Below are 23380 nucleotides of genomic sequence, written 5' to 3'. Positions count from 1 at the left end.
CATCAAGTGGTCAGCAGCTTGATCAGATTAGCAATTCTCTATATAACCAATTCAGGGTTCGGAAAAAGGTGGGTACAGAATTACAAATGCTTGAATTGCTTTGCTTCAGAGTTGATACAATTGCATAATGTTCATACAATATGCCTACTTTCAAAGTAATGCTCCAAATAAATGTTTTTGCCTTTTTTTTTTTTTTACTGTACAGAAAGTAAAGCAACATGCTTAGGCCGAAATCGAAAGGTAAGACAACATTCAGATACCCATCAAGTTGACTAATTCTTACATAATATATATAAGTAGGCTAATATCATACATCTTGAGCCAAGCCAAGCTTTATACATTTTCCGACACTGGGTGATCATCAGAGGGCTTGATGAGCGGTTCCATGCTCTCCTTGCTGATTTTGGGAGAGATCAAGGCATTTTTTTTATACAGCACAAAATGTTGAAACATGAAGAGAAGATCAAAGAATATAGATATCTGAAATAGTAAACACCATCAATGTATAAGCATCTACCCCCAGAACAAAAAAATAAATAAAGTAAAATAAGAGAAAATGTGCCAATGGTTTGATATTATCATTTAATGAAAGAGGCATAAATGGATAATAATAATAATTCAAAACGAAAATCAATCCATACCAAAGACAGCAGTGTCTTCCCTATATTTCCATAAAAGTTCACCCAAGAATCTGGAAAGGTGCACAAGTTAGGAAAATTAAGCATCAAGGATATTATCAAATTGTTTCATAAAAATAAAAAAAGGATATTATCAAATTGCAACTATCATGTGGTTGAGGAAGGGATGATGAACCTTGATCTATAGATTGCACAGCCATTTGTGCATAATTTGTCACCCCTCCAGAAAAATCAAGTAAAATGTTGCCAATGCTGAATCCATCCGTGCTCTTCCGCATGAAGTTCATGGATGCCTATATTTTGGAAAGTTTTGTATTAGTACAGGCATACAGTGTTTCATGACAAAATATTAAACGGATACAGGTTCATTCAGCAGTAACAGTAACCCTTCCCAACAAAATCCACTTGATACAGGTTATTAGTAATGTAACACTTAAAATGTAAAGATTGGTGCATAGTTAGAACCAATAAAGCCTCCCATAAGCCATAAAATGTAAAGAATGGTTCTGTCCTGTGACGATTCCCAATGACATGGCACGACCAATGAATTGAGCACATCAACATGAACAATCTCAAGGGGAGTCAATACTGACCTGGGGAATATATTTGATGACTGTCATAAAAACTTGTATTGAGCTGCAACAAAATTAAATTAATTGAAGGCATAGTTAGAAAGGGAAGTTTGCACAGATCCAACTATCACATAATAATATAATAATATAATAACAGTCCAAGTATCACATAATAATATAATAATATAATAACAGTCCAAGTATCACATAATAATATAATAATATAATAACAGTCCAAGACCAGTATGAAGTGAGAAAATAACCTACAGAAAATTTCAAGGCAACAAAAGAGAACTAAAGCTTGATATTCTGCACCACTACATATCATAATTTTTTTCATTCACAGAAAGCTCAAGGCCAAAGTGAATGTATTTCGGTAGAGATGGTTAGTCCACAATAGCAGATCTTGATGAGGCAAAAAGTTAAGAAAATATATTAAAAACCATTAAGGTAATTGAAAATCACTCATAGTCTTTGAATGGAAACCTTCAGCAAAAATAAAACGATGGTCATAATTGCAACTGACAATGCATTGAAATTTGAGGCACAAAAACGTAAAGATAAGCATCTTACTTGAAAATGGAGATTAGCCAAAGCCAAGAATGGCTTGGCAAAGCTACGAAGAAACAAACTGCAGCAGCTAACCAGACGGCAACAACAATTCCAATTGAAATTTTGGAGACCTTCTGACTTCCACGCTGCATAAAGCCATAAACAAAAGGTCAAATATGAAACTTTTATGAAAAAATGACAAGCATCAGGATTTTCAACCTACAACTCAGAATCCAACATAAACTTGAAAAGCAGATCAAAATACTTACATCATAGATTGCAATTTGGAACAAGGTAACTGCTGTTAATAAAACAGCATGAACGGAGAAAGCAACATCATTTGCTGCTACAGGTATCATCTGCAATTATAGCACATAAAAAGAATGAGTACTTCTATATACACATACAATAAGAACAACTCAACTCATCCTTCCATTTAAGCTGAACAGAGTAGTTTCATCATTGAGATTCCAGCTGCCACAAGTTGGGATTTGAATTTCTACGTGGTCCTATATTAAATTGTTGATAAACTATGGTCCCACTTCAGCTCTTAGAGTTGGAGTCAAAGTATCGATATTACAATCTATATCTACCATCTTTTTTTTTGGTAATACTATAACTACTATCTTTAATACAACAGTTATGTGCCTAAAAACCTATATGACAGAACACACAAGGAACACAGGGGGCAGCTTTCTGGGACACAAATTTGTTGACGCCCCCAAAATCCATGGAACCATGTCAGTTAATCTCCAATTTCCCTCCAGCTTACCAAAAAAAAAATCTCCAAGGGCCCTAAATAAACCACTTATATGATGGAGTTACTTACATACTTTTATCAGCATTTAAGCTGAACTTAATAAAAAACTTGCTAATCAACCAAAATATTGCGTACCCAGATGCAATAATGTTAATTTGAAGACGAAAAATCCAAGCTTTCCTATTGGAAACAAAGAGCACAACAGCTGGGAATGAAAGTGGTCATAAAATAAAGTTAAGGAGGGAAAACAAACCTCTCCGGAGCCATACTTCTGGTAGTACTGCTTTTGAACGGCGGAGCTAAAGTAAAGAGTGGCGTTGTAAATGAGATAGGAGGAGTGCTTAGTCAAATTCAGCACCACGAAATCGAAGTTGAGCCCCACAACACTAAACCCACCAGCCACCACCACCAAAAAAGTAAACAAAACTAATAAAGAAAAGATCTTGAAAACAAATTCAGGAGAAAATCGAGTGTTTGTGGAAGGAAATGAATACCTTTTTCTTCGGAAATTCAAGATGACTTGTGGGTAGAAGCTGACGGACCAAGATAAAAAAGCCATCCATCCCAGAACTTCGTATGTGATTTCCATCGGAATTGAATTCCAAGACGCCATTTTTCCCACTCTCTCTCACTCTCTTCTCTCCCTCTGCAATTCCCACTGGGCCGGAGAGAGAGGAATCCCAAAGAGGAAGAAAGAAAGGGGATTGTTTGCATGACTTTTCTAATAAGTTGAGCATTTAACTGTAACTTGGGCGTCCATTTCCAGGTGGGCCCCACTTGATGACATGGCGGTCATGCGTGCCTTTTAGGCTGCAAACCTTCATCTGATTGGTCCTTTTTCTTTCAAGCTTCTTGTAACTTCGTAACTTGCAGTAGCAAAGATTTTTCATTTATGAATAAAGGCCATTAAACGGCCAAGTTCATTTCAGTTCCTTCATAAATATATCGTGTGAGTCTGTGAGTCTGTTCTGCCAAAGATTGTGGATAGAGCTGAAATTCAGTTACGACTTTAACTTATAAAGCGCCAAGGACCCAATGCCATCATCCAAGACCTCATCAAACGATTCAAACCAACTCTCTCAGTCATTTTCATTTTGTAAATAATTTTGTGGTGATGTTGGGTTGCTTCTACTTGGGTCTTTTTTTTTTTTTTGGTCAAAACTTCTACTTGGGTCTTGGGTACACAACTACACAGAATTAGCGTTGGCTGGACAGCGTAGGCCTAGTGATTAGTAGAGTGAAACTCACAGCACGAATCCATTTCCTACTTCTCTTATTACTTTCTGTTCAGAGGAGGCTTAGGTTTAGGGTTTCAATATTTTCTGATTAATAGAATAAGACCACTAAAAGTGGTTTATATACATGGGCCTATAACTAAAATACAGGAATTAATAAACCACCTAATTAATTCTAATAATTACACACTAATCACACGTGTTGACTCACACCAACACTCCCCCTCAAGTTGGTGCATATATATCGCACATGCCCAACTTGTCTAGTGAGTCCAAAAACACCCGATTTGCCACAGCCTTGGTCAACACATCTGCAAGCTGATCTTCGGACTTCACAAATGGAAAATTAATAATCTTCGCTTCAAGTTTCTCTTTGATGAAGTGTCGATCAATCTCAATGTGTTTTGTTCTATCATGCTGAACAGGATTATGTGCTATATCAATAGCAGATTTGTTATCACAAAACAAGTCCATAGGTTTGGTAGGTGGACATCCTAAATCAGTCAATAAATGTCTCAACCACAAAAGTTCGACTACTCCAAGTGCCATACCTCTGTATTCAGCCTCTGCACTCGACCTAGATACAACTGATTGCTTCTTACTTCTCCAAGTCACCAAATTTCCTCCTACAAAGGTAAAGTAGCCTGAGGTAGACCTTCTATCATCTGCTGAACCACCCCAGTCTGCATCAGAAAACCCTTCAACATTCACATGACCATGATTAGCAAATAACAATCCCTTACCAGGTGCAGATTTCAAATACTGCAAAATTCGCTCCACAGCATCCATATGGGGTTTACACGGGGCATGCATAAACTGGCTCACTACACTAACCGCATAAGCAATGTCAGGTCTAGTGTGAGACAGATATATCAATCTTCCAACAAGTCTCTGATATCGCCCCTTATCTGCAGGCAAGGCCCCCAAACACTCGAAAAGTCTATGGTTTTGTTCCATAGGAGTGACAGCTGGCTTACACCCAAGCATACCAGTTTCAGATAACAAGTCTAAAACATATTTCCTTTGAGATAGGAATATGCCATGTTTAGACCGAGCCACTTCTATCCCAAGAAAGAACTTCAAGTCCCCCAGCTGCTTCATTTCAAACTCTTGAGACAAGTACCTCTGCAAATTAGAGATTTCCTCATAATCATCTCCGGTCAGAACCATATCATCAACGTAAATGATAAGAGCAGTAATCTTCTTCCCCCTTTTCTTTAGGAACAAAGTATGATCAAAATTACTCTGCCGATAACCATAGTTCTTCATTGCACGGGTGAATCTCCCAAACCAGGCTCTCGGAGATTGTTTAAGACCATACAAAGACTTCCTTAGTCTGCATACTAATCTCGTATTCTCAAACTCTGGTATACCTGGAGGAGGATCCATGTATACTTCTTCAGTCAAATCACCATGGAGAAAGGCATTCTTTACATCAAACTGAAGCAGTGGCCAATCTTTGTTAGCAGCCAAAGATAACAGAACCCGTACTGTGTTCAACTTGGCCACTGGAGCAAACGTCTCCAAGTAGTCTATGCCATAGGACTGTGTATAACCCTTTGCTACCAACCTTGCCTTATACCTTTCAACTGACCCATCAGCTTTGTGTTTGACTGCAAACACCCATCTGCATCCCACTGTCTTCTTCCCCTTAGGTAGAGAAACCAATTCCCAGGTTGAATTCTTCTGTAATGCCGCCATTTCTTCAGCCATAGCTTTGGTCCATCTAGAATCTGTAAGAGCATCCTGCAATCTACTAGGAATAGAAACAGAAGATAATTGCAGAACATACGATTCATATGACTTTGAAAGCCTAACAGATGACACATGATTATTAATTGAGTACCTAACTTTGGCATTTGGATCTGGCTCATATTTAGCTGGTGGTTGTCCTCGGTTAGACCGAGGAGGAAGTGTAAATCTAGAAGCATTAGAAACAACATCTGAACCAGAATGTGAATCAAGAGTATTGTTTGTTACCTCAATGGATGAAGAAGATTGATTCAATGGAGTAGGAGAGATGGCGGTACTATCATGGAGTGGTGATTCCTCAGGCTCAGAATTCGTGGGTTGTTGTCCTACCATATCCTCAGTATCATCCTCAGTAATTTCCGCAATCTCAGTCTCATCCGCAGTAATTTCTGCAGTCCCAGTCTCATTCTCAAACTCAGACACTGGGTAATCAGTAGTCTGTTCTGACCCTTCCTCAAAGAACAACATATCATCTCGATTCTGCACTTCACTAGAAACCTCCCCCTGAAGGGTAGAATCCAATGGACGGGGAGAGTAAAAAAGTTGATGTTCATGAAAAGTGACATCCATAGAAACATAGAAGCGCTGAGTAGAAGGATGATAGCACCGGTACCCCTTCTGGGATGGACCATAACCAACAAAAACACACTCTAAAGCCCGAGATGCGAGCTTGGATCGCTGATGAGAATGTAAATGCACAAAAACAACACACCCAAAAACCCGGGGTTCCAAATGAAGGATACCTGGGAGAGAGACAAAATCCGAGAGAACATCCAAAGGTCGCCGAAAGTCAAGGACACTAGATGGGGTCCGATTAATCAGATAGACGGCAGAACTCAAGGCATCACCCCAGAACAAAGAAGGCACATGACCGCCCAGAAGAAGGGACCGAGTGACTTCCAATAAATGTCGATTTTTGCGTTCAGCAACCCCATTCTGTTGTGGAGAATGAGCGCAAGAAGTCTGATGAAGGATCCCCGCAGAAGCAAAATACTGAGTCAACTCTGTATTAACAAACTCACCGCCATTATCTGAGCGCAAAACCTTAATAGGACAGGCAAACTGAGTGAGGACCATATGATGAAAAAGGCGAAAAACAGCACACACATCACTTTTATGTTTCAGAAGATAAACCCAAGTCATTCGAGTACAATCATCAATAAATGTCACAAACCATTTCATTCCTTTATGTGTACCACACGGGGCCGGACCCCAAACATCCGAGTGGACCAAAGCAAAAGGAACATCCATACGTGTAGCACTAGAAGGAAACACTGAACGATGACTTTTGGCCAACACACAAACTTCACAATTAAAATTGGAAATGTTCAATCCACGAAATAAAGAGGGAAATAAACGCCGAAGATAACTAAAGGACGGATGACCAAGTCGGCGATGCCACAACCAAATCTTCTTCTGATTTTCAGAGGAACCATCACTAACCAGACTCACAATGCCACGACCATCTGAAGCGGAAACCCCACTATCCAGATAGTACAATCCACCACTCTTTCGACCACTGCCAATCTTCTCCTTGGTATGAATGTCCTGGAAAACACAATGGGTAGGAAAGAATGTGGCCACACAATTATGAGTTTTGGTTAGTTGACTAACAGAAATAAGGTTACAATTCAAGGAAGGAACAAACAGCACATTATGCAAAGACAAATCAGAGGAAAAGGATACCGTGCCATCTCCTAAAACAGGAGACGACACACCATTGGCATTGACAATAAATGGCTTAGAACAGACAGACGAAAAATGACTAAAAACATAACGATCAGAAGTCATATGATCCGTAGCACCTGTATCAATTATCCATGCACCATTACCAGTACAAGCAGAATTACTCAAAGCAGAGTTAGAGATACCTGACTTGACAACAAAGCTGGAGGAACTAACAGAGTTCACCCTGGAATGCAGCATTTTTTTTTTTCTTTTTTAAATATTATTATTTTTTTTTTTTTTTTTTCTTCTTCTTCTTCTTCTTTGCCGCTCACAGCCACGCCCAATCCAAATTGTCGTCCCAGCCGCGTCGCGTTGTAGAGAACTCACGCAACAGCAGTGGGTTGACGTCTCTAACGGACGAGCATCAGTCGCCGGCGCTCAAGGAAGGTGGAGGCGGGGCGTCGGCGTCGTGTCGAGCAGGCAAGGCGGCGTCTCGTCGGGCAAGCAGGTCGGCAGAGGTGCGCCCAGTCGCCGGCGTGTCGAGCAGGGGCGTCGGCGTCGGGTCTGGAGGAGAGGACAGCGCACAAGGAAGAGGACGGCGTCGTTGCTGCGACTGGTCGGCGCACAGAGGAGCGAATGGCGTCGGGTCGGCGTCGCTGCAACTGGTCGACGTGGAAAAAGACGGCGTCGTCGCTAGGACTGGGCGGCGCACAGGTGCAACTGGTCGACGTGGAGCAGCCGAGGGGGGGGGGTGCGCAGCGATCGACGGTGGCAGGGGGTGCGTGTGCAGCGGACGGTGGCAGGGAGAGAGTGTGCAGCGGACGGTGGCAGCGGAAAGGAACACACACAGTTACGTAGAGTTGGCGGCGGCGTCTGGAGCAGCGGAGGAGCGCGACGGTGGCAGGGGTCCGGCCCGCGAGCAACGGTGGCGGCGGCGTTGCTGCTGAAGTCAGATACCAGCCTTCGAAGTCAGAGTCTGAAGGCTTAGGTGCATGCACTTAACCACAAAGCTGAAAAAAGAAAGGCCAATGAACAGTAGAATTTTTCTGGAAAAACTCTTCAAAAAAACCAGTAGGATAGAGAACCATGCTCTGATACCATGTTCAGAGGAGGCTTAGGTTTAGGGTTTCAATATTTTCTGATTAATAGAATAAGACCACTAAAAGTGGTTTATATACATGGGCCTATAACTAAAATACAGGAATTAATAAACCACCTAATTAATTTTAATAATTACACACTAATCACACGTGTTGACTCACACCAACACTTTCTACATTCTTTCACAAAGCAAGTAGTGTAATTTCGTTTATTATTACTTCCCTAACATGTTCTTCATGTTGGTTCGCAACACTTTTGATGAGAGGTGAGTCTCAAGTAAATCAAATAAATGTATGTTTTTTACTGTACACAAAGTAAAACAACACCCTTTGGCCCCGAAAAGGAAAAAGAAAATAGTACAACAACATGCAGATACACATAAAGTTGTCTAATTTTTACACATTACATCTTGAGCCAAGCGAAGCTTCATACTTTTTCAGGCACTGGGTGATCAGAAGAATTGACAAGCGGCTCCAAGATCTCCTTCCTGATTTTAGGAGAGATGAGTGCTTTCTTGGAAGGATACAGCAGGAAACGTTGACACATGAAAAGAAGGTCAAAGGATATAGATATCTGAAATAGTATAAACCATCATGTATAAGCATCTGATCTAGCCACAGAATTACAAATTCAATTTGACAATAAAAATAAAAGGGAATGATTATGGATATAATGGACGTTTGGTCAGCAAAAGCAGGAGAAAATGTGTCAATCATAGTGTTTGGTACTATCATCTAACTAAAGAAGCACAAATTAATGGACAGAATAATTCAAAATGTTGATATGAATTGATCATACCAAAGACAGCAGTATCTTTCCTGGATTTCCATAAAAGTTCACCCAAGAATCTGGAAATGAGGGGGAATACAACACACAAGTTAAGCACATTTTGATCAAATTGTGATATTTATCGATCATTTGGTTGAGGAATGAGGAAGGCTAGCTTAGAATGGAAGGGATGATGATTCATACCTTGATCTATAGACTGCACAACCATTTGTGCAAAATTTGTCAACCCTCCACAAAAATCAAGTAAATAGAAGCCAATGCTCAATCCATCTGTGCTCTTTCGCATGAAGTTCATGAAAGCCTATATATATTTCAAAATGTTTTGTATTAATTTAATTATACAGGCTTACTTTGTTTCCTGCGACTGTTGTATTCTCAATTTAAAGGGGAGACAAAGCAAAACTGACTTGGGGAGTATATTTGACGACCGTCATAAAAACTTGAATTGAGCTGCAACATATTTATATAAATTGAAGTCAGAAAGGGAATAAGTGTTTGTCACAATTGGCATTGGGAGTAACTAACTTGAAATCCATCAGGTACAAAATAAAGCTTAAGCATCTTACTTGAAAACCGAAATAAGCCAAAGCCAAGAATGGCTGGGCAAAGCTACGAAAAAACAAACCAGAGCACCTGACCACACGGCAACCACAATTCCAATGGAAATCTTGGACACCTTCTGACCTCCCCGCTGTGCATATATAAAGCCACCAACAAAGGGTCAAATATGAAACGAATTCATTCTAAAATGCAGAACAAAATGATTAATACAAAACAAATTAATTATGATAGACTTGGAAAATTAAGCAGATGGGAAAGCTTTAATTACTTCATAGATTGCAATTTGGAACAGGGTAACTGCTGTCAATAAAACAGCATGAGCAGAGAAAGCAACATCATTTGCTGCTACAGGAATCATCTGCAGAATTTATGTATATCATATCCAAAAAACAAAAATGAATAATAATAATTATGAGAATTAAGTAGAGAGTTAGGGAGAAGAAACCTCTTGGAAGCCGTACTTTTCGAAGTACTGTTTCTGAACAGCAGGGCTGAAGTAGAGAGTGGCGTTGTAAATGAGATAGGAGGAGTGCTTTGTCAAATTCAGTACCACAAAATCGATGCTCAACCCCACAACACTGAGTGCGGCCAAGAATAATAAACTAGGTTTAAGTAAAAAAACAATCTTGGATTGATGCTGGAGATAATTATTAATTAAATACCTTTTCCTGCGGAAATTCAATATGACTTGTGGGTAGAAGCCAACGGACCAACATGTGAAAGCCATCCATCCCAGAACTCTGTATGTCATTTCCAGCTCAATTGAATTCCACGACGCCATTTCTCTCTCTCTCTCTCTCTCTCCGCAACTCCACTTGACCGGAGAGAGGAATCCATTTTCAATTTTCTCTCATATAAAATTATAAATAGAGACAGAGAGAGGTGCTTTTTTGCATGACTTTTCTCCATGTCGTTAACATTAAGTTTGGCATGTCTTATTATATTCAGGGTCAGTTTAGTCCATTCACAAATAATAGTATATCAGATCATGGCGCTAGATTATGTTATGCTATGCTACATGACATACTACATGGTATGGTATGGCTATTTCTATCAGCCTTTATGAATTAAGGCCATAACACGGCCATATTCATGTTGCCATATATTATAGACAAGAAGGGTAAATTTTGTTATGACTTAGGAGTTAGGACTTGGACATTTTTTCTTTTTTGATAGATCATGCATTCTTCAACTTAATTATAATCATCAAACTATGCTCTTGTTATCATCTATGACATTACAAAATGAAATTATATTGTCCTTAACTTATTCATCATTTTAAGTCCTTTAGATAAACTTTACTCTCTCTCTCTCTCTCTCTCTCTCCCCAAACCAAAATCTTTCCACATTATTGATTGTATAACGAGGGAAGGAAGGCAAGAAAAAAATATCCTTTGATCATTGTATCATTAATTACCACTTGTATAATTACTGAAATTGATCTCGAATTTTAATAAATAAAATAATATCATATTAGTTAAATACTTGAATTTTAAAAAAATTAATATTACCTATCAAATAGATTCTGTGCGGATGTTGGACTACTTGGATACCCAATTTTGATTGACTCCCTCAACCCAGTTTCACCATCCAAAATGGCCCAAGGCATTCGCGTAGCCTGATTATATGATAGCCCAGCTGGCCCAAAACCTCATCCAGTCTAATGCTTCTTCCTCATTTGCCCAAAACCCTACTGATCTGAAACTCACAGCACGAAGCCATTTCCACCCATCTGGCAAGCTCCTAGTAAGAGCATCGAAATCTAGTTCCAATGGCCAATTTACTGATTAACAAAACCCTGAAATCAATCAGAAACCCCACGCTAATCACAGCGCTCTCTTCTCGAGCTCGCCACTTCAGCTCCACCGCCACAGCCACAGCCGAGCAATCCGAATCCGACAGCCCATCTTCGTCCTTCACCTTCTCAACCGACGGCCAAGAGGTCAACAAAAACAACAGCAATAACCAAGATGACAGCATACACATCAAGCCGTTGAGTTCGAGTTCCAAGCGCGAAACGAATTCTTCGGTGACGATGCCAATGTCGTTCATGACGGGGTCGGTTGTGGGAAAGAGGTTTTACCAGCAAGTGACGACGAGAGTGGCCGATGATGGGAATGGCTGGACCGTCATGCTCGATTATCGGACGCTGAAGACGCCTTCCAAGAGGCCCCTCAAGCTTCCTACTTTGGCTCTAGCCAAGGCCATTGCTGCTGAGTGGGAATACCAGGTGTGCTGCTTTTATCGCCTAGTTTCAACTTTTAGGAGCTTAGCTCAAATGGGTTTCACTCAAAATTGGAAATTGTTTACTTGATGTGGAGATTGTTTTGCATTCGTAGTAGCTCAGTTCAAATTTATAAAGTGGGTTCCTTTCAAAATTGAACTTATGTTCCCCTGTGCTGGAGCTTTGTTCTCTCACTTACATTTAACTCTTCTTGCAAGCATTTTGAATTACTGCTCTTCAAAATGCTCTTATTCAATATTTGTGTATTTTTTTTCCTGACTAAGGGTCTGCTTGTTTTTATGAACTTGGTGGTTGTCTAATGAAACTTTATTATTTTAGGAAACAGATGGGATTAGGCCCTTCATGATGCCTCTCATGAAGCTTGCTTGTACTGCACTGGAAAGAGTTCCTCTCACACGGCCAAAGATTATAGAATATTTGATGAAGAAATTTAATCAAGATTTAGTCTTCTGTCGCGCCCCAGATGATAATGATCTGACAAGCGTTGTCCATGGTATGTTGTTTCTTCATGCGTCTGATTTTTGCTGTTTTAAGGAATACTGAAGTATCATTATCTAGAATCAGTATCATCTCTTCTACATTCTTTCACGAAGAAAGTAGAGTAATTTCATTATTTGTTATTTCTCTTATATATGATATTCAATTGCCAGTAAGGAATGTTTTGATGGTTGGCATTATGTTAAAATCCTGAGGAGTTATACCTTTTGTGGCATTGCTTTGCCTTTAAATAAATCATTCTAACAGAGGAGTATATTTATTGCTAACTCATAATGCCTCAAATATTATGTAGAACGGCAAGTGGAGAAAATTGATCCTTTACTTGATTGGGTTGAGTCAGAGTTTGGCTTCAAGCCTGTTGTGTACTCCAGCTTTTTTGGGGGGAAGCAGGAGGATGGTCTTATAAAGGCTGTAGAAACCTTACTAAAACAAACAGATGACTGTGAATTGGCGGCAATTGATGCTATTGCAGCATCAGCACACTCTCTATTAATTGCTATTGGAATTTTTCGTGGGAAATTGCAGATTGAAGAAGCGATTGAGTTGATTAGACTTGAAGAAGATTTACAGGTTCTTATTGATTTCTGTCTCTAACAACCGCTTGCTCTCCTTGGATATCTCTGAATCAAATATGTACTGACATAATGCATTATGGCCCATGTGTTTAACAAGCTCTTGCAAAATAGTAAAAAGCCTTCTCTTATTTTTGCAGGTGGACAGGTGGGGTTTGGTTGAAGGCGGTCATGATGTTGATATTGCTGATCTCAGGGTACAGATCTCATCAGCTGCATTATTCCTAGGTCTTTCAAGGAGGGTTTGATCTCTGTATATATTGTGTCCTTTAACTTTTTAAAATCTTCCTAAGAGCTAGCTCAGGTGGGTTTTTTTAGAATGTTTACGTTGTTATAGATCTGTAGAACTCTTCACTGTGACGCTCAAAATTTTGTGAAATTCTGTTTTGAATTGTGATTGATGATATGAAATTAAATCAATGATGTAATAATTGACTTTGGAATATGAATGCAATAAAGTCTATCTTTTGCTCCCTCATTCAGTAGGGAGTGACTTATCAAAATTTTGATAAACCGTAAATGAGATGCAATGACTTTGAAAACTACCTTAGCAATCCGAAATGCTATTTTCTTGTATCCATATCTAGTAAAACATGCTCTTATACTTGCATTCTTCAGAAACTTGTAGCAGAGAAAGTGGTTCACAGTTCACACATATGACTTCACCCTGCAGAAATTTATCCATGTAAGCCAACAGTAATAGGTTATCAATATTTGTTATGAACTTAACGAGGAAGATGATTATTAGTATCAATCATGATGACTCTGAAAGGTAACTTGTACCTGCGGGTTTACTTTCAAAGCCTAGAACAAACGACACTGAAATCAAGGCTCTTCTTTACAACATTGCACACATAATGGAGGCCGTTTCCTGATATTGCAATTACAACAGGCTGTGTCGCAGTCATTGTTGCATCCTGCAGATAATTACACTACACCATTACTGTCTTTCAGAAATTTTTTATCTTGTGAACGTTTTGAGCATGTAAATATAGATGGGTATTAGACTCAAGTTAGAGACTCCATCGAGTGGAAATAAAATTTCAAATGGGTATATCACCTGTAATGGTAACGTACTCATATGGCTCAAGATCTTGAGGGTTTATGAGCAAAGAAAGACGAGTGCTTGCTTGAACAAGGTTGGTCCTCACTTCTACTAAGATCATAAAAAGCAGACACCCAGCAAGCATCACCAACTTCATCATGTGGGAAGATAGGGTTGATATCAGATTAGCTGCTCAGTAGGTGAAACTTTCTCACCAGCAACTGTTTATATAGGCTTCTTGGCTGTTGAAGTTTAGGAGAGGAGAGAACCCAACCCATTTTGAGGTGACTCCCAAAGTATGAAAATCTCTACTATATTTAATGTCTTCCAACATATATGTTTATGAATCTTCCTATAAATGTGCATTGTGTGAATACAAAGATTTAATCTTTGCTAGATATATATTGTTAGTTTTGCTATATACATTGTGTGATATGTCTCCCAAAGGGGTATCTAGAGCAATCATGACAGTTGTGTGAATGTGGTATTCTGTGAAGTGTGAATCATACATTCATTCCGGATCCCTAAAAAAAAAAACTATTGATTCGTTTTCCCATCATGCATTACAAGTACCATAAAGAACTCAGCTACAATTTATTCTCAGTACATGTTTCTGAGTTGCATGAAGAGTTCAAAGGCTTCAAATTTGAGTTGGAGCAGACACTATACCTTGAGTCCAAAATCTTAAATCTTAATCAGGAATTGTTTATTTTCATTTAGCGGGGGAGAAATTTTCAGGAGCTAGTGCCATTGTCCAATCTTATTGGGAAAAGAGATTATATGGACATAATTTTGAAAACAATATCTGAATCTGGTAGGGAAAAAAATATCTGAAACCAACCTTGTGAGTCTTTTCTTTGCAAGAGTGTTTTTGACCTTTTACTTTGTTTCCTCTATGAGGCTTTCAAAATTCGAAGTGTGAATCATACCCTACCCAGAATAATTTTATATATTATTTGTTTCAACATCTCTGGTTGCCTTAACTGCCCTTGGTTTTGTTTTTATCAACCATCCAACAGGCGTCTTCTGTCTTCCCAGTGAACAAATTGTCAAATGCAACTAAGATAAGTAGTCCAAGTTGAATATGAATTTGATGAAAGGACCTGCCTCAAAACTGAATTGTAGGAAGAAATCTTTGCTTGTAGGCTAAAATTTTAAAAACGGGACAGCAAAATTTTTGGAACTTCCATAAGTACAAATTGGGAGTACAATTCAAGATTGTTGATCATATGCTTATGTCAGGAGTGACATCGGATAAGGTGGATTCAATGGTTAAGGCCCAGAGGAACCTATTTCCCAGAATTACAAGTACCATAAAGAACTCAAATGCAATTTCTTCCTACTTTCTAAGTAGACATGTTTCTGAGAAGTTACAGGTGTTGGGAAGAAATTTTATGCAATGCAACAGCTGCAAAGTTTGAGTATTTATACAGAAAGTTATTGGGATTCTGATAAGAGTTTTGAACATGCATTTTCGCATATTTTGATAAATGAAAAATTTCTACACAGAAGACAAACAAGATTATCACAGGCTAACAGCTGAAGCCAAATATGGACCTAGTAGTATTAATGCTTATTTAGAAACAAAAGAAACAAGTTCCTTTCCCAATTTCATAAAAGGGATAAAAGATACAATCAGTTTACAAATTATTAGCTCAATCCACATAGTTGATTGAGTCCTCAAAAAATTCCCAGAATAACTGATCAAATGCACACATACAAACTTGGATGCTCAAGCTAGAGATCCTAGCTGGAGCTGCTTGATATGTGTGATCTGCTTTCCAGGGTTCAAGCCCTTTGGGCAGGCACGAGCACAGTTCAATATGGTATGGCAGCGATAGAGCTTGAACTCATCATTTATTGCATCCAATCGCTCCTTTGTATATTCATCACGACTGTCACTTATCCACCTGCACAACACCACAAATATGATTCAGCATTCAGTGTTTACCCGTACCCATGTAAATGCAGAACTGCAAACAAATGCCATATGCAGACTAAAGAAAATTTTTGGGTTTGGTAGTAAAGGAACAAACATTGTTTGACAGGCATCCTAACCAAAAAAACATGAGATTAAGCACTGCAGTGCAAAAGATAATGAGCAAGAAATATACATTAAATTATGCAACTGTCTCATAGGTACTACTCTTATTTTACTTCTTTCCAAGGCAATATCTCATCATATTAAAGCCTTTTAAAAATGGCACCTAGCATCCTTATTGTCACCTTCGTGAACAATCTCATTAGTACGACCTAGGCCATGAGATTGGGTTCACAAACTGCAGCTTTATATTAGTTTCTATCAAAGTATTCAAGTAGCTCCCTAAAGCTTCTTTAAGAAAGAAAATAATGAAAAATCAGAGAAATGCTAAAGACAGTCTCAACTAAAAATGACTCTGGTTGAATCTCAAGTCATTTATGCATTGCACATGCTAGAAGGATGACTGAGATTTAAGAGTCACCAGCAGTCCTGTCTAGTTTTCTATGTTTCTCCTTCATATTGTGCGCCTAAAACAAAACACGGCAATGAAAATCACAACGAATATGAATCATACATTTTCAAGAAAAGTACCATTTACTGTTCCTTCTCAGTGCAATTACAACAAAAACTTCCCAATGGAAAAAAGACACAAAAGTTTGGTACCCAAACAGAAAATTCACCATCAAGTTGATAATACATAGAAACATTATCATAATCTAGCAACTCATTCTTGTACAAAGGCTATCAAACAGCATATCAGAAAATAACATGGGAAAAGGCAAAACTTTGAATCATGGTCTGGTAGTTATCAATCAAAGAGACAATCCCAATTAAAATGGCAATATCTTAACGTATGAATAAATATTCAATATCCCCAAAAGCGGAATTATACAGAAAAATGAAAAGAAATTATTACCTATTGGCATGGAGCAAGGCGGCAGGGCCCAAATAAGACTCGGGGTTCCACCAGTAGCTGGGGCAGGATGTGCTACAGCAGGCGCAGAGTATGCACTCGTACATCCCATCCAGCTTAGCCCTATCTTTCTTGCTCTGCAAAATCTCCTTCCCAGGCACAGAAGGAGGGTTCTTTCTCTTCAGCCACGGCTCAATGCTCTTATACTGATTGTAGAAATTGGTCATGTCCACCACCAAGTCCTTGATCACAAACATGTGCGGCAACGGCGTAATCGTCGAGGCCCCACCGGACGGGATCTTCGTCAAGCAAGCGAGCCCATTACAGCCGTCGATGTTCATCGCGCACGACCCGCAGATCCCTTCCCGGCAAGACCGCCGGAACGTGAGGCTCGGGTCCATCTCGTTCTTGATCTTGATCAGAGCGTCTAGAACCATCGGTCCGCAGTCCTTGAGGTCGATCTTGTAATCCTGGAGCTCCGGTTTCTTCGGGTTGTCGGGGGTCCACCGGTAGATTGAGAACGTCTTCAAGGTCGTGTTGTCGCGGGCATTGAGGTCCACTTGCTGGGCCTGGGCTTCGGAAGCGAAGGCCCGCAGCAAGACGTACCTAGATGCCGGCGCCGATGTTGATGAAATACCAGATATGGCCCTTCGTAACAGACCAGTCGCCATTGTTGCCTTTGGAGCTTGCACGCACAGATACAGAGGAGGCTGAGAAAGAGCAAATGGGGAAGAAGAAGACGACGACGAAGGGAAGGGACGCTGTGATAGTGTAATAACAAAACGACGAAAATGGGGTTATAAAGCCGATTAAGTTAATGACGAGCCTTGAGGGCTGATTTGTAAATTAGTCGAAGGATTATTTCAATTCCGTGTCATGATTGGTTGTGATGTGATGACGTGGCCGATCACAAGCCGTTTGTTAGGGTGGAAGCGTGGTTTGCATATGCAGCAGTCATTTGATGTTCCTATCTATTTTCTGAGTTTCTAGGCGCGTGTATATCATGGATCCACCATTGGATGGTTGCCAGATGGTTGCCACGTGGCATAAAACAGGTTATGCCTCATTTATTAGTGGTGGCCTCCTTTGAAGACATTCTTGGAATGAGTAGTCATGCCACATATATAACGTGACTTCTAATAATACAAATTAGTGACATATTATTTGAGATTTAAAATTAAGATATAAATTTGAGATTTTTAACATTATTGATATTAATATATTTGTTTAATTCAAGTAAAATTTACAAATAATTTGGTAATATACTATAGGTATATACATAGTAAAACTGCTCAAATTTAAGGCCTTACAACTTAAGGCACCAGATGTCAAAGTTCACATGGGATCAATTATAAAGTGCATGTGTTAAATTCATGAGTCTAACTCATCCTCAAAAATTGGCTTATAAGAAAAAAATTGTTTAAAGCTTATATAATACACAACCCAACCATATTATAACAATGTAGAATATTTAATAATGCATTGGCTTTCCTGTACTAGCAATATTAGCAGCTATCAAGTCCTTTAAGGAGTTAGGAGGAGCTCTCAGCAAGCTTTGTGCTTTCATTGCCAAGATGGCCATAGTTGCTGGAATAATTGATACAATTGCTTTTGTGGTGAGTTTTTACTATAATTTATTTTAATTTTTTTCAATATCTTAAATAGATATATATATATATATCAATAATGAATCATTTCATATTAATTCAAGTTTTTCTTTACATTGATAGTGTTTTTTTAAAGCACTTATATTAATAGTTTTTACGTTATCTCATAGCAACATAAATTTATATTTAATTATCACAAGTTAGAAAAATAAGTTTATTATGACTAATATATCATGTAAAAGTGAATGATGATTAGTTTTTCTTTAAGAAATCACATTTAAAGTGAATGATGTTCAATAATTAATAAAAAAATGTTTCAATATAATTAAATTTAAAAAAAAAAAAAACTATAGGGTCGGTTGACCCTATTGCCCCCACCATGTCTTCGCCATTGACTGCAGTAGCTGGAAATGGGACATTTCATCTCTTTTAATTGTGAGGTGCATCTTAGTTTCAATATTTCCACTGGTTCGTTTTGATAGATGTAGGGATGGAGGGAGGAGGGAGGAGAGGGATAGAGAGGGGATGATATATAACTCCTGTTTACATTGATAGTCATTTTGACATGTGTGTTAAATTGCCTCCGAGATTATAATTGAGTTAATTAAGTTATCAAATCTTTATAAATAAGTCAATGTGAACTAATATATTTTTTAGGACTTTAACCGATGAGAATGCTCGCATTTTATGAAAATGAAAGACACTATTGTGGGAACTCACCTACAATGTATTTTAATAATATGAACAGAATATTTTCATTAGATTTCTCATCAAACATTATTATTGTAAAATTAATTCAAAAAAATCCATAATCGTTAAGTCATTTAATTATCATTAAACAAATTAACATTCATTTTTTGCATGGATAATTCTTATATGGTTAACCAAAAAATAAATAACGTGGATCATAAAGCCATATCTTAAGGTGGGCCCTAAAAAAGTTGTCCTCATTTTTGTTAATGAGGGCACGCATCCTCATAAGAGGACATATAATCACAGTTATACCTCATTTTAGACATACTAAGATATCACTCGTGAGACACATTTGATATTGTAATTCGATTATCAAAATCTTTTATTTTTTAACCCTTTATTGCAAAAAATTAAACAAATTAAAAATAATTAAGACATCTGATCGTGATTGAATAAATAAACGAAAATAGTGATTTAGTAAATATTTGAAATTATAACCCTTCGATCAAATAGTTAATTGATTTTCGATTTGTCTAAATTTTCGTTGAAATTATCCTTGAATTAAGACTTAGAAAAAAGATGACTTTTAATCACCAAACTATATCTCATTATGCCTAAAATAAGATATATATACCTTAATGAAAAGACCCTCTACATATAATATATGTGTACAAAAAATATAATAGTTCTTAGATTTTATTTTCTATAAGATATTATTATATTTTGATAGGGAAGGGAATCCAATTCCCTAATAAGGATGGGCTTGGAGAATGGGACGAGGATGGGGATTTTGTGGGGATAACAAACCCCCGCCCGCTCCTGCCAGTTGTCATCTCTATTCAAAATACATTAATAAGTAAATGCAACCAAAAACTCAATAATTATATGGATTTTTTAACAAGTAATTGGTTATAACTTATAAGTTTGCTCAAATATCACTTAAACTCTTCATTCAATCTCAACCGCACATTCGATGCACATTCGATCTAATCTAATGGTTGAAATTAAAATTTCACAACATTTCACACAAGGCATTCCGCAATAGAAAAAATCTTGAATGGATAGCCGTACCACGTGTATAGCACAATTGTTCAGTGCTAGATATGCGACACGACTGTCACACTGAACAATATCTCATGTAAAAGAATATCCCTCAATGTTTATATGTATTTTCTGAGTTTTAAGACGCATGTGTAACATCCTCGCCAAAAAAAAAAAAAGACGCATGTATAACACGGAACAACCATTGGAAGATTGGCGCGTGGCATGAAAGAAGCTATCCCCATTGTCCACTCGTCGTGGCAAGGTTTGGACCAAGCGCCCGTGAATGATTTACTTGAGTTGGGCCTTGTTGGGCTACAAGATCCAACATTGATCAAATCCTTGAGATTGAAGCCTAAAAAATTCATTGAGATACACAAAAAAACTAAAAAAACTAAAAAAGTTAGTTTGGTTGGCCGTGGCGAATGGTTTATTGTTAAGAATTGGTGACGATTGACGATGTGCACAGTTGGGGCACAACTAAGATGGTAACTATTTGGGGTGGCTTTGTTCACACCCCAATTAACTATTTAACTCTATGCCAATTGCCAAGCCAACCATTTGACATTCTCTACCCTCCTGCCTTAATCACACGCTCTGTTTTTCTCTTCTTCTCTCATTTTTTCCTCTCCTCTCTCTCTCTCTCTCTCTCTCTCTCTCTCTCTCTCCTCCTTAATCTCGCATTTCCCTCCTGCGACATATTTTTATGGCAACGGTAAGATTTCATTCCCTGAACACTAACACCCTTTTCATAATTTCATATCATCCCCATAATTCAAGTATCTGCATTGCCTCTAATTAGCTTCAATATATGCATTGCTTTAAAAAAAAAAATAAAAAAATCTCTGGTTCATTTCATTTTGATACTTTTTCGAGGTTACGAATTGTAGAACGTGGGTCCATATATATATTGGTACCCTTTGTTAATGGTAGTATGTATGTTGATGATGGTTGAATGTTGCGATTGAGAGTGAGATTTTGCTGCAACATATATTTTTGAGTTAATAATGAATGAATGAATGAATGTGCTTAGGATTGTGGACGACCCCTACCCAAATTCGGAGAGTGGGATGTGAATAATCCTGCTTCAGCTGAAGGGTTTACAGTGATATTTAGCAAAGCTAGAGACCAGAAGATAAACAATGGGATTACTGGTACTGGCACGCCGTCTTCAACACATACACCACAACAAACATATCAAGATACCCCAGCGGTACGTACTTAACAACATTAATTAACTAAATTACTTACTTTGATTAACAGCATTAACTCTTGATCTTGGGAATTTAATTATACTCGTTGTTGTTTTTTATCTTGTTGTGCAGAAAAAGTGGTTTTGCTGTTTATGAAACTCCACTGGCTTTGGCATTGGTGTACTGGGAATCTGAGGTGTTGTAATTGGATTTGGACCATAAATGTGGAATATATGAATGATGATCAATTAATACATCCATGCGTGCAGCTGCTCCAGCTACTTAGTCTGACCTCGATGACCATGGAATATGTGGTTTCCTTCATTTACTCCCTCTCTATCTCTTAAAACACTTTTTCATGATTCCTTGTTTAACCCTTTCCCATGTTCCCCATACATTCCTTGTGTAATGTAGGAAGAAAGGTGACAAAAACATTTGAACATGGCACATTATATTCCTCTTCTCACTTGTTGATTAGCTACTTATATATAGGATCTACTTGTAAAAGTGACATTAGATTTTTTAATATGGCTTGGCTAGATGTATTTGTTATTTGATTACTTAGTAAATGTCTTCTCTTTACACTTCCTCTCTTTTTGAATTGAATATAAGATGCATATATATATGATTGCCTTCAAGTTTCTATCATAAAATAGAAGCTAGTGATCAATGTAACATAACATTGCATTTACCAAACTAGAACTTTAAACAAAGACTCTAGACAACCCTATAAACCAAACTGAAAATGTCGATCACCAACACAACATCAACATCATAACATTAATCTAAAAAAGAACTAGCTAGAAGAAAAGAGAATAAGCAGCATACGACAACACAGACTGAAGAAAGACAAGTTTGGTGACTCCAAGTGAGAAAACAGCGGCACGGGAACTAGAAGATTTGCTGTCGCCAGATGGAGAGTCCTCCTCGGCTGACATGACCTTAATGATCATCCGCTGGCCTTTCTGGCAGTGTCCAGATGCTCCACTGATGAAGTAGAAAGAGCCTGGATGGTCAAATGTGTAAACTGTGTTTCCAGTGTTGGAGAAGAAGTTGGGGTGAGTTGAATTGCATTTCTTGTAGTCTGCTTCTGTCACCTCCATGACTGAGTCCTTCTTGTACTTGAAACCTGCACCAAAACAAAATTAAGAATGAAAAAGAAAACCATAATTGTTAGTAGGCATGTAGTTATTGGGTACTTACGGATAGAGTTTCCCACTTGGAACCTGTTTTCTGAGGCCCAGTCGTTGTAGATTTTGCTGTCATTAGCAGGAGGCACAACCCAACCTTTGGTTCCACCAACTTGGAACTCAAAGCTAGCAAAGGCCGAGAAATGCCCAAGAGAACAGAAAATGATGAACCAGAACAGAGTTCCTCTGGTACAACTCTTGCAGTGAAAATTAGCCATTGGAAGCTTCCAATTCAGGAACTCTTAACTCTCAGAAAGACCCAAAACTAGCTAGGAGACTAGAGGAGATGAGAATGAGTGCAACAACGTACTGAGAGACACAGTTTGCGGAGCGAGTGATATGTGAGTGTTCATGGGACTTGGGAATGGGGTTTAATATAGAGAGCATAGTGAAGTTGTGGAAGAGTCGGTTACACCAACGTAGAGAGGAGAGGGTTGAGCATGGAGGTAGTGGGAGGTTACGTGACCTGGGTGCTTGAGACTTGTTTTGACTTGGTCAAGTAGTATGTTGATCCGATGGTTGGCATTGCATGACATGCATCATGTATGTTAAGACGATCATGGGTTTATGGGCATCGTGTGGCCCAATTCGTGAAGTATGGCCACTTAGGATTAATAGGATTATAGGAATTATGGTGAAAACTTTTGTAATCTATTTGGCATTACTGTCTAGCATGGTGTCATATGATATGAAAAGGTTGCATGCTCTTTTATAAAAACTCACACCTCTTTTTTTTTTTTTTTTTTAGTTGGGCAAAAAGGGATTGAATTTGAA

At 38.4% G+C, this 23380-nt stretch overlaps 6 protein-coding genes across 8 annotated transcripts; 1 reads left to right on the top strand and 5 right to left on the bottom strand.

Moving 5' to 3' along the window:
- Positions 1-73: 73 nt before the first annotated feature.
- On the bottom strand, positions 74-3238 carry LOC147288853 (cystinosin homolog). The gene is made up of 8 exons (XM_086239522.1): positions 3017-3238; positions 2776-2908; positions 2032-2121; positions 1784-1908; positions 1232-1274; positions 814-931; positions 642-691; positions 74-480 (listed from the first exon to the last, which is right to left on the bottom strand). The coding sequence occupies exons 1-8, from the start codon at positions 3133-3135 to the stop codon at positions 334-336; spliced, it is 825 nt and encodes a 274-aa protein (XP_086095648.1). The 5' UTR covers positions 3136-3238; the 3' UTR covers positions 74-333.
- Positions 3239-4214: 976 nt separating this feature from the next.
- Positions 4215-7435, bottom strand: LOC147288852 (uncharacterized). The gene is made up of 7 exons (XM_086241050.1): positions 7315-7435; positions 7196-7206; positions 6953-7057; positions 5604-6571; positions 5396-5510; positions 4413-4729; positions 4215-4251 (listed from the first exon to the last, which is right to left on the bottom strand). Exons 1-7 carry the CDS (start codon positions 7433-7435, stop codon positions 4215-4217), a joined length of 1674 nt encoding a protein of 557 aa, XP_086097176.1.
- Positions 7436-8544: 1109 nt separating this feature from the next.
- On the bottom strand, positions 8545-10457 carry LOC147288851 (cystinosin homolog). 3 transcript variants are annotated; one of them, XM_086239525.1, is made up of 8 exons: positions 10291-10457; positions 10074-10119; positions 9897-9986; positions 9634-9758; positions 9475-9517; positions 9251-9368; positions 9077-9126; positions 8545-8851 (listed from the first exon to the last, which is right to left on the bottom strand). In XM_086239525.1, exons 1-8 carry the CDS (start codon positions 10407-10409, stop codon positions 8705-8707), a joined length of 738 nt encoding a protein of 245 aa, XP_086095651.1. In that variant the 5' UTR covers positions 10410-10457; the 3' UTR covers positions 8545-8704. The 3 variants fall into 3 exon arrangements, with proteins under 3 accessions (XP_086095651.1, XP_086095649.1, XP_086095650.1); XM_086239523.1 differs by having other exon boundaries at positions 10074-10206; positions 10291-10455; XM_086239524.1 differs by having other exon boundaries at positions 10090-10206; positions 10291-10455.
- A 785-nt stretch (positions 10458-11242) lies between these two features.
- LOC147288850 (ATP12 protein-like protein) lies at positions 11243-13438 on the top strand. The gene is made up of 4 exons (XM_086241677.1): positions 11243-11858; positions 12192-12366; positions 12664-12941; positions 13084-13438. The coding sequence occupies exons 1-4, from the start codon at positions 11400-11402 to the stop codon at positions 13189-13191; spliced, it is 1020 nt and encodes a 339-aa protein (XP_086097803.1). The 5' UTR covers positions 11243-11399; the 3' UTR covers positions 13192-13438.
- A 2083-nt stretch (positions 13439-15521) lies between these two features.
- SDH2-2 (succinate dehydrogenase 2-2) lies at positions 15522-17664 on the bottom strand. Its single transcript, XM_086240390.1, has 2 exons — positions 16886-17664; positions 15522-15898 (listed from the first exon to the last, which is right to left on the bottom strand). The coding sequence occupies exons 1-2, from the start codon at positions 17551-17553 to the stop codon at positions 15721-15723; spliced, it is 846 nt and encodes a 281-aa protein (XP_086096516.1). The 5' UTR covers positions 17554-17664; the 3' UTR covers positions 15522-15720.
- Positions 17665-22216: 4552 nt separating this feature from the next.
- Positions 22217-22824, bottom strand: ENODL21 (early nodulin-like protein 21). Its single transcript, XM_086242490.1, has 2 exons — positions 22620-22824; positions 22217-22545 (listed from the first exon to the last, which is right to left on the bottom strand). The coding sequence occupies exons 1-2, from the start codon at positions 22822-22824 to the stop codon at positions 22217-22219; spliced, it is 534 nt and encodes a 177-aa protein (XP_086098616.1).
- Between the last annotated feature and the right edge of the window lie 556 nt (positions 22825-23380).

The sequence above is a fragment of the Dryas octopetala genome, chromosome 4, assembly GCF_963921425.1.
Source record: "Dryas octopetala chromosome 4, drDryOcto1.1, whole genome shotgun sequence".
Lineage (NCBI taxonomy): Eukaryota > Viridiplantae > Streptophyta > Magnoliopsida > Rosales > Rosaceae > Dryas > Dryas octopetala.
The sequence above is the reverse complement of the archived record's forward strand: the minus strand, read 5'-3'. Positions and strand labels throughout refer to the sequence as shown.

Bases quoted from the DNA above. Each gene is read 5' to 3' on its own strand.
- LOC147288853 (XM_086239522.1), bottom strand. From the start codon at position 3,135: ATGGCGTCTTGGAATTCAATTCCGATGGAAATCACATACGAAGTTCTG. The intron at 1,909-2,031 runs GTAAGTATTTTG...GGCTTTATGCAG, and splicing joins TCCAAATTGCAATCTATGAT to CGTGGAAGTCAGAAGGTCTC. The intron at 481-641 runs GTATGGATTGAT...TTACTATTTCAG, and splicing joins GGAAGACACTGCTGTCTTTG to ATATCTATATTCTTTGATCT.
- LOC147288852 (XM_086241050.1), bottom strand. From the start codon at position 7,435: ATGCTGCATTCCAGGGTGAACTCTGTTAGTTCCTCCAGCTTTGTTGTC. The intron at 6,572-6,952 runs GTTAGTGATGGT...GTCCTCACTCAG, and splicing joins GTCGTGGCATTGTGAGTCTG to TTTGCCTGTCCTATTAAGGT. The intron at 4,252-4,412 runs GTCTACCTCAGG...TGACTGATTTAG, and splicing joins GGTTCAGCAGATGATAGAAG to GATGTCCACCTACCAAACCT.
- LOC147288851 (XM_086239523.1), bottom strand. From the start codon at position 10,409: ATGGCGTCGTGGAATTCAATTGAGCTGGAAATGACATACAGAGTTCTG. The intron at 10,207-10,290 runs GTATTTAATTAA...GGCCGCACTCAG, and splicing joins TTGAATTTCCGCAGGAAAAG to TGTTGTGGGGTTGAGCATCG. The intron at 9,987-10,073 runs GTTTCTTCTCCC...TAAATTCTGCAG, and splicing joins AAAAGTACGGCTTCCAAGAG to ATGATTCCTGTAGCAGCAAA.
- LOC147288850 (XM_086241677.1), top strand. From the start codon at position 11,400: ATGGCCAATTTACTGATTAACAAAACCCTGAAATCAATCAGAAACCCC. The intron at 12,367-12,663 runs GTATGTTGTTTC...AATATTATGTAG, and splicing joins TCTGACAAGCGTTGTCCATG to AACGGCAAGTGGAGAAAATT. The intron at 12,942-13,083 runs GTTCTTATTGAT...TTATTTTTGCAG, and splicing joins GACTTGAAGAAGATTTACAG to GTGGACAGGTGGGGTTTGGT.
- SDH2-2 (XM_086240390.1), bottom strand. From the start codon at position 17,553: ATGGCGACTGGTCTGTTACGAAGGGCCATATCTGGTATTTCATCAACA. The intron at 15,899-16,885 runs GTAATAATTTCT...GGTGTTGTGCAG, and splicing joins GCCTTGCTCCATGCCAATAG to GTGGATAAGTGACAGTCGTG.
- ENODL21 (XM_086242490.1), bottom strand. From the start codon at position 22,824: ATGGCTAATTTTCACTGCAAGAGTTGTACCAGAGGAACTCTGTTCTGG. The intron at 22,546-22,619 runs GTAAGTACCCAA...GTTTTGGTGCAG, and splicing joins CCAAGTGGGAAACTCTATCC to GTTTCAAGTACAAGAAGGAC.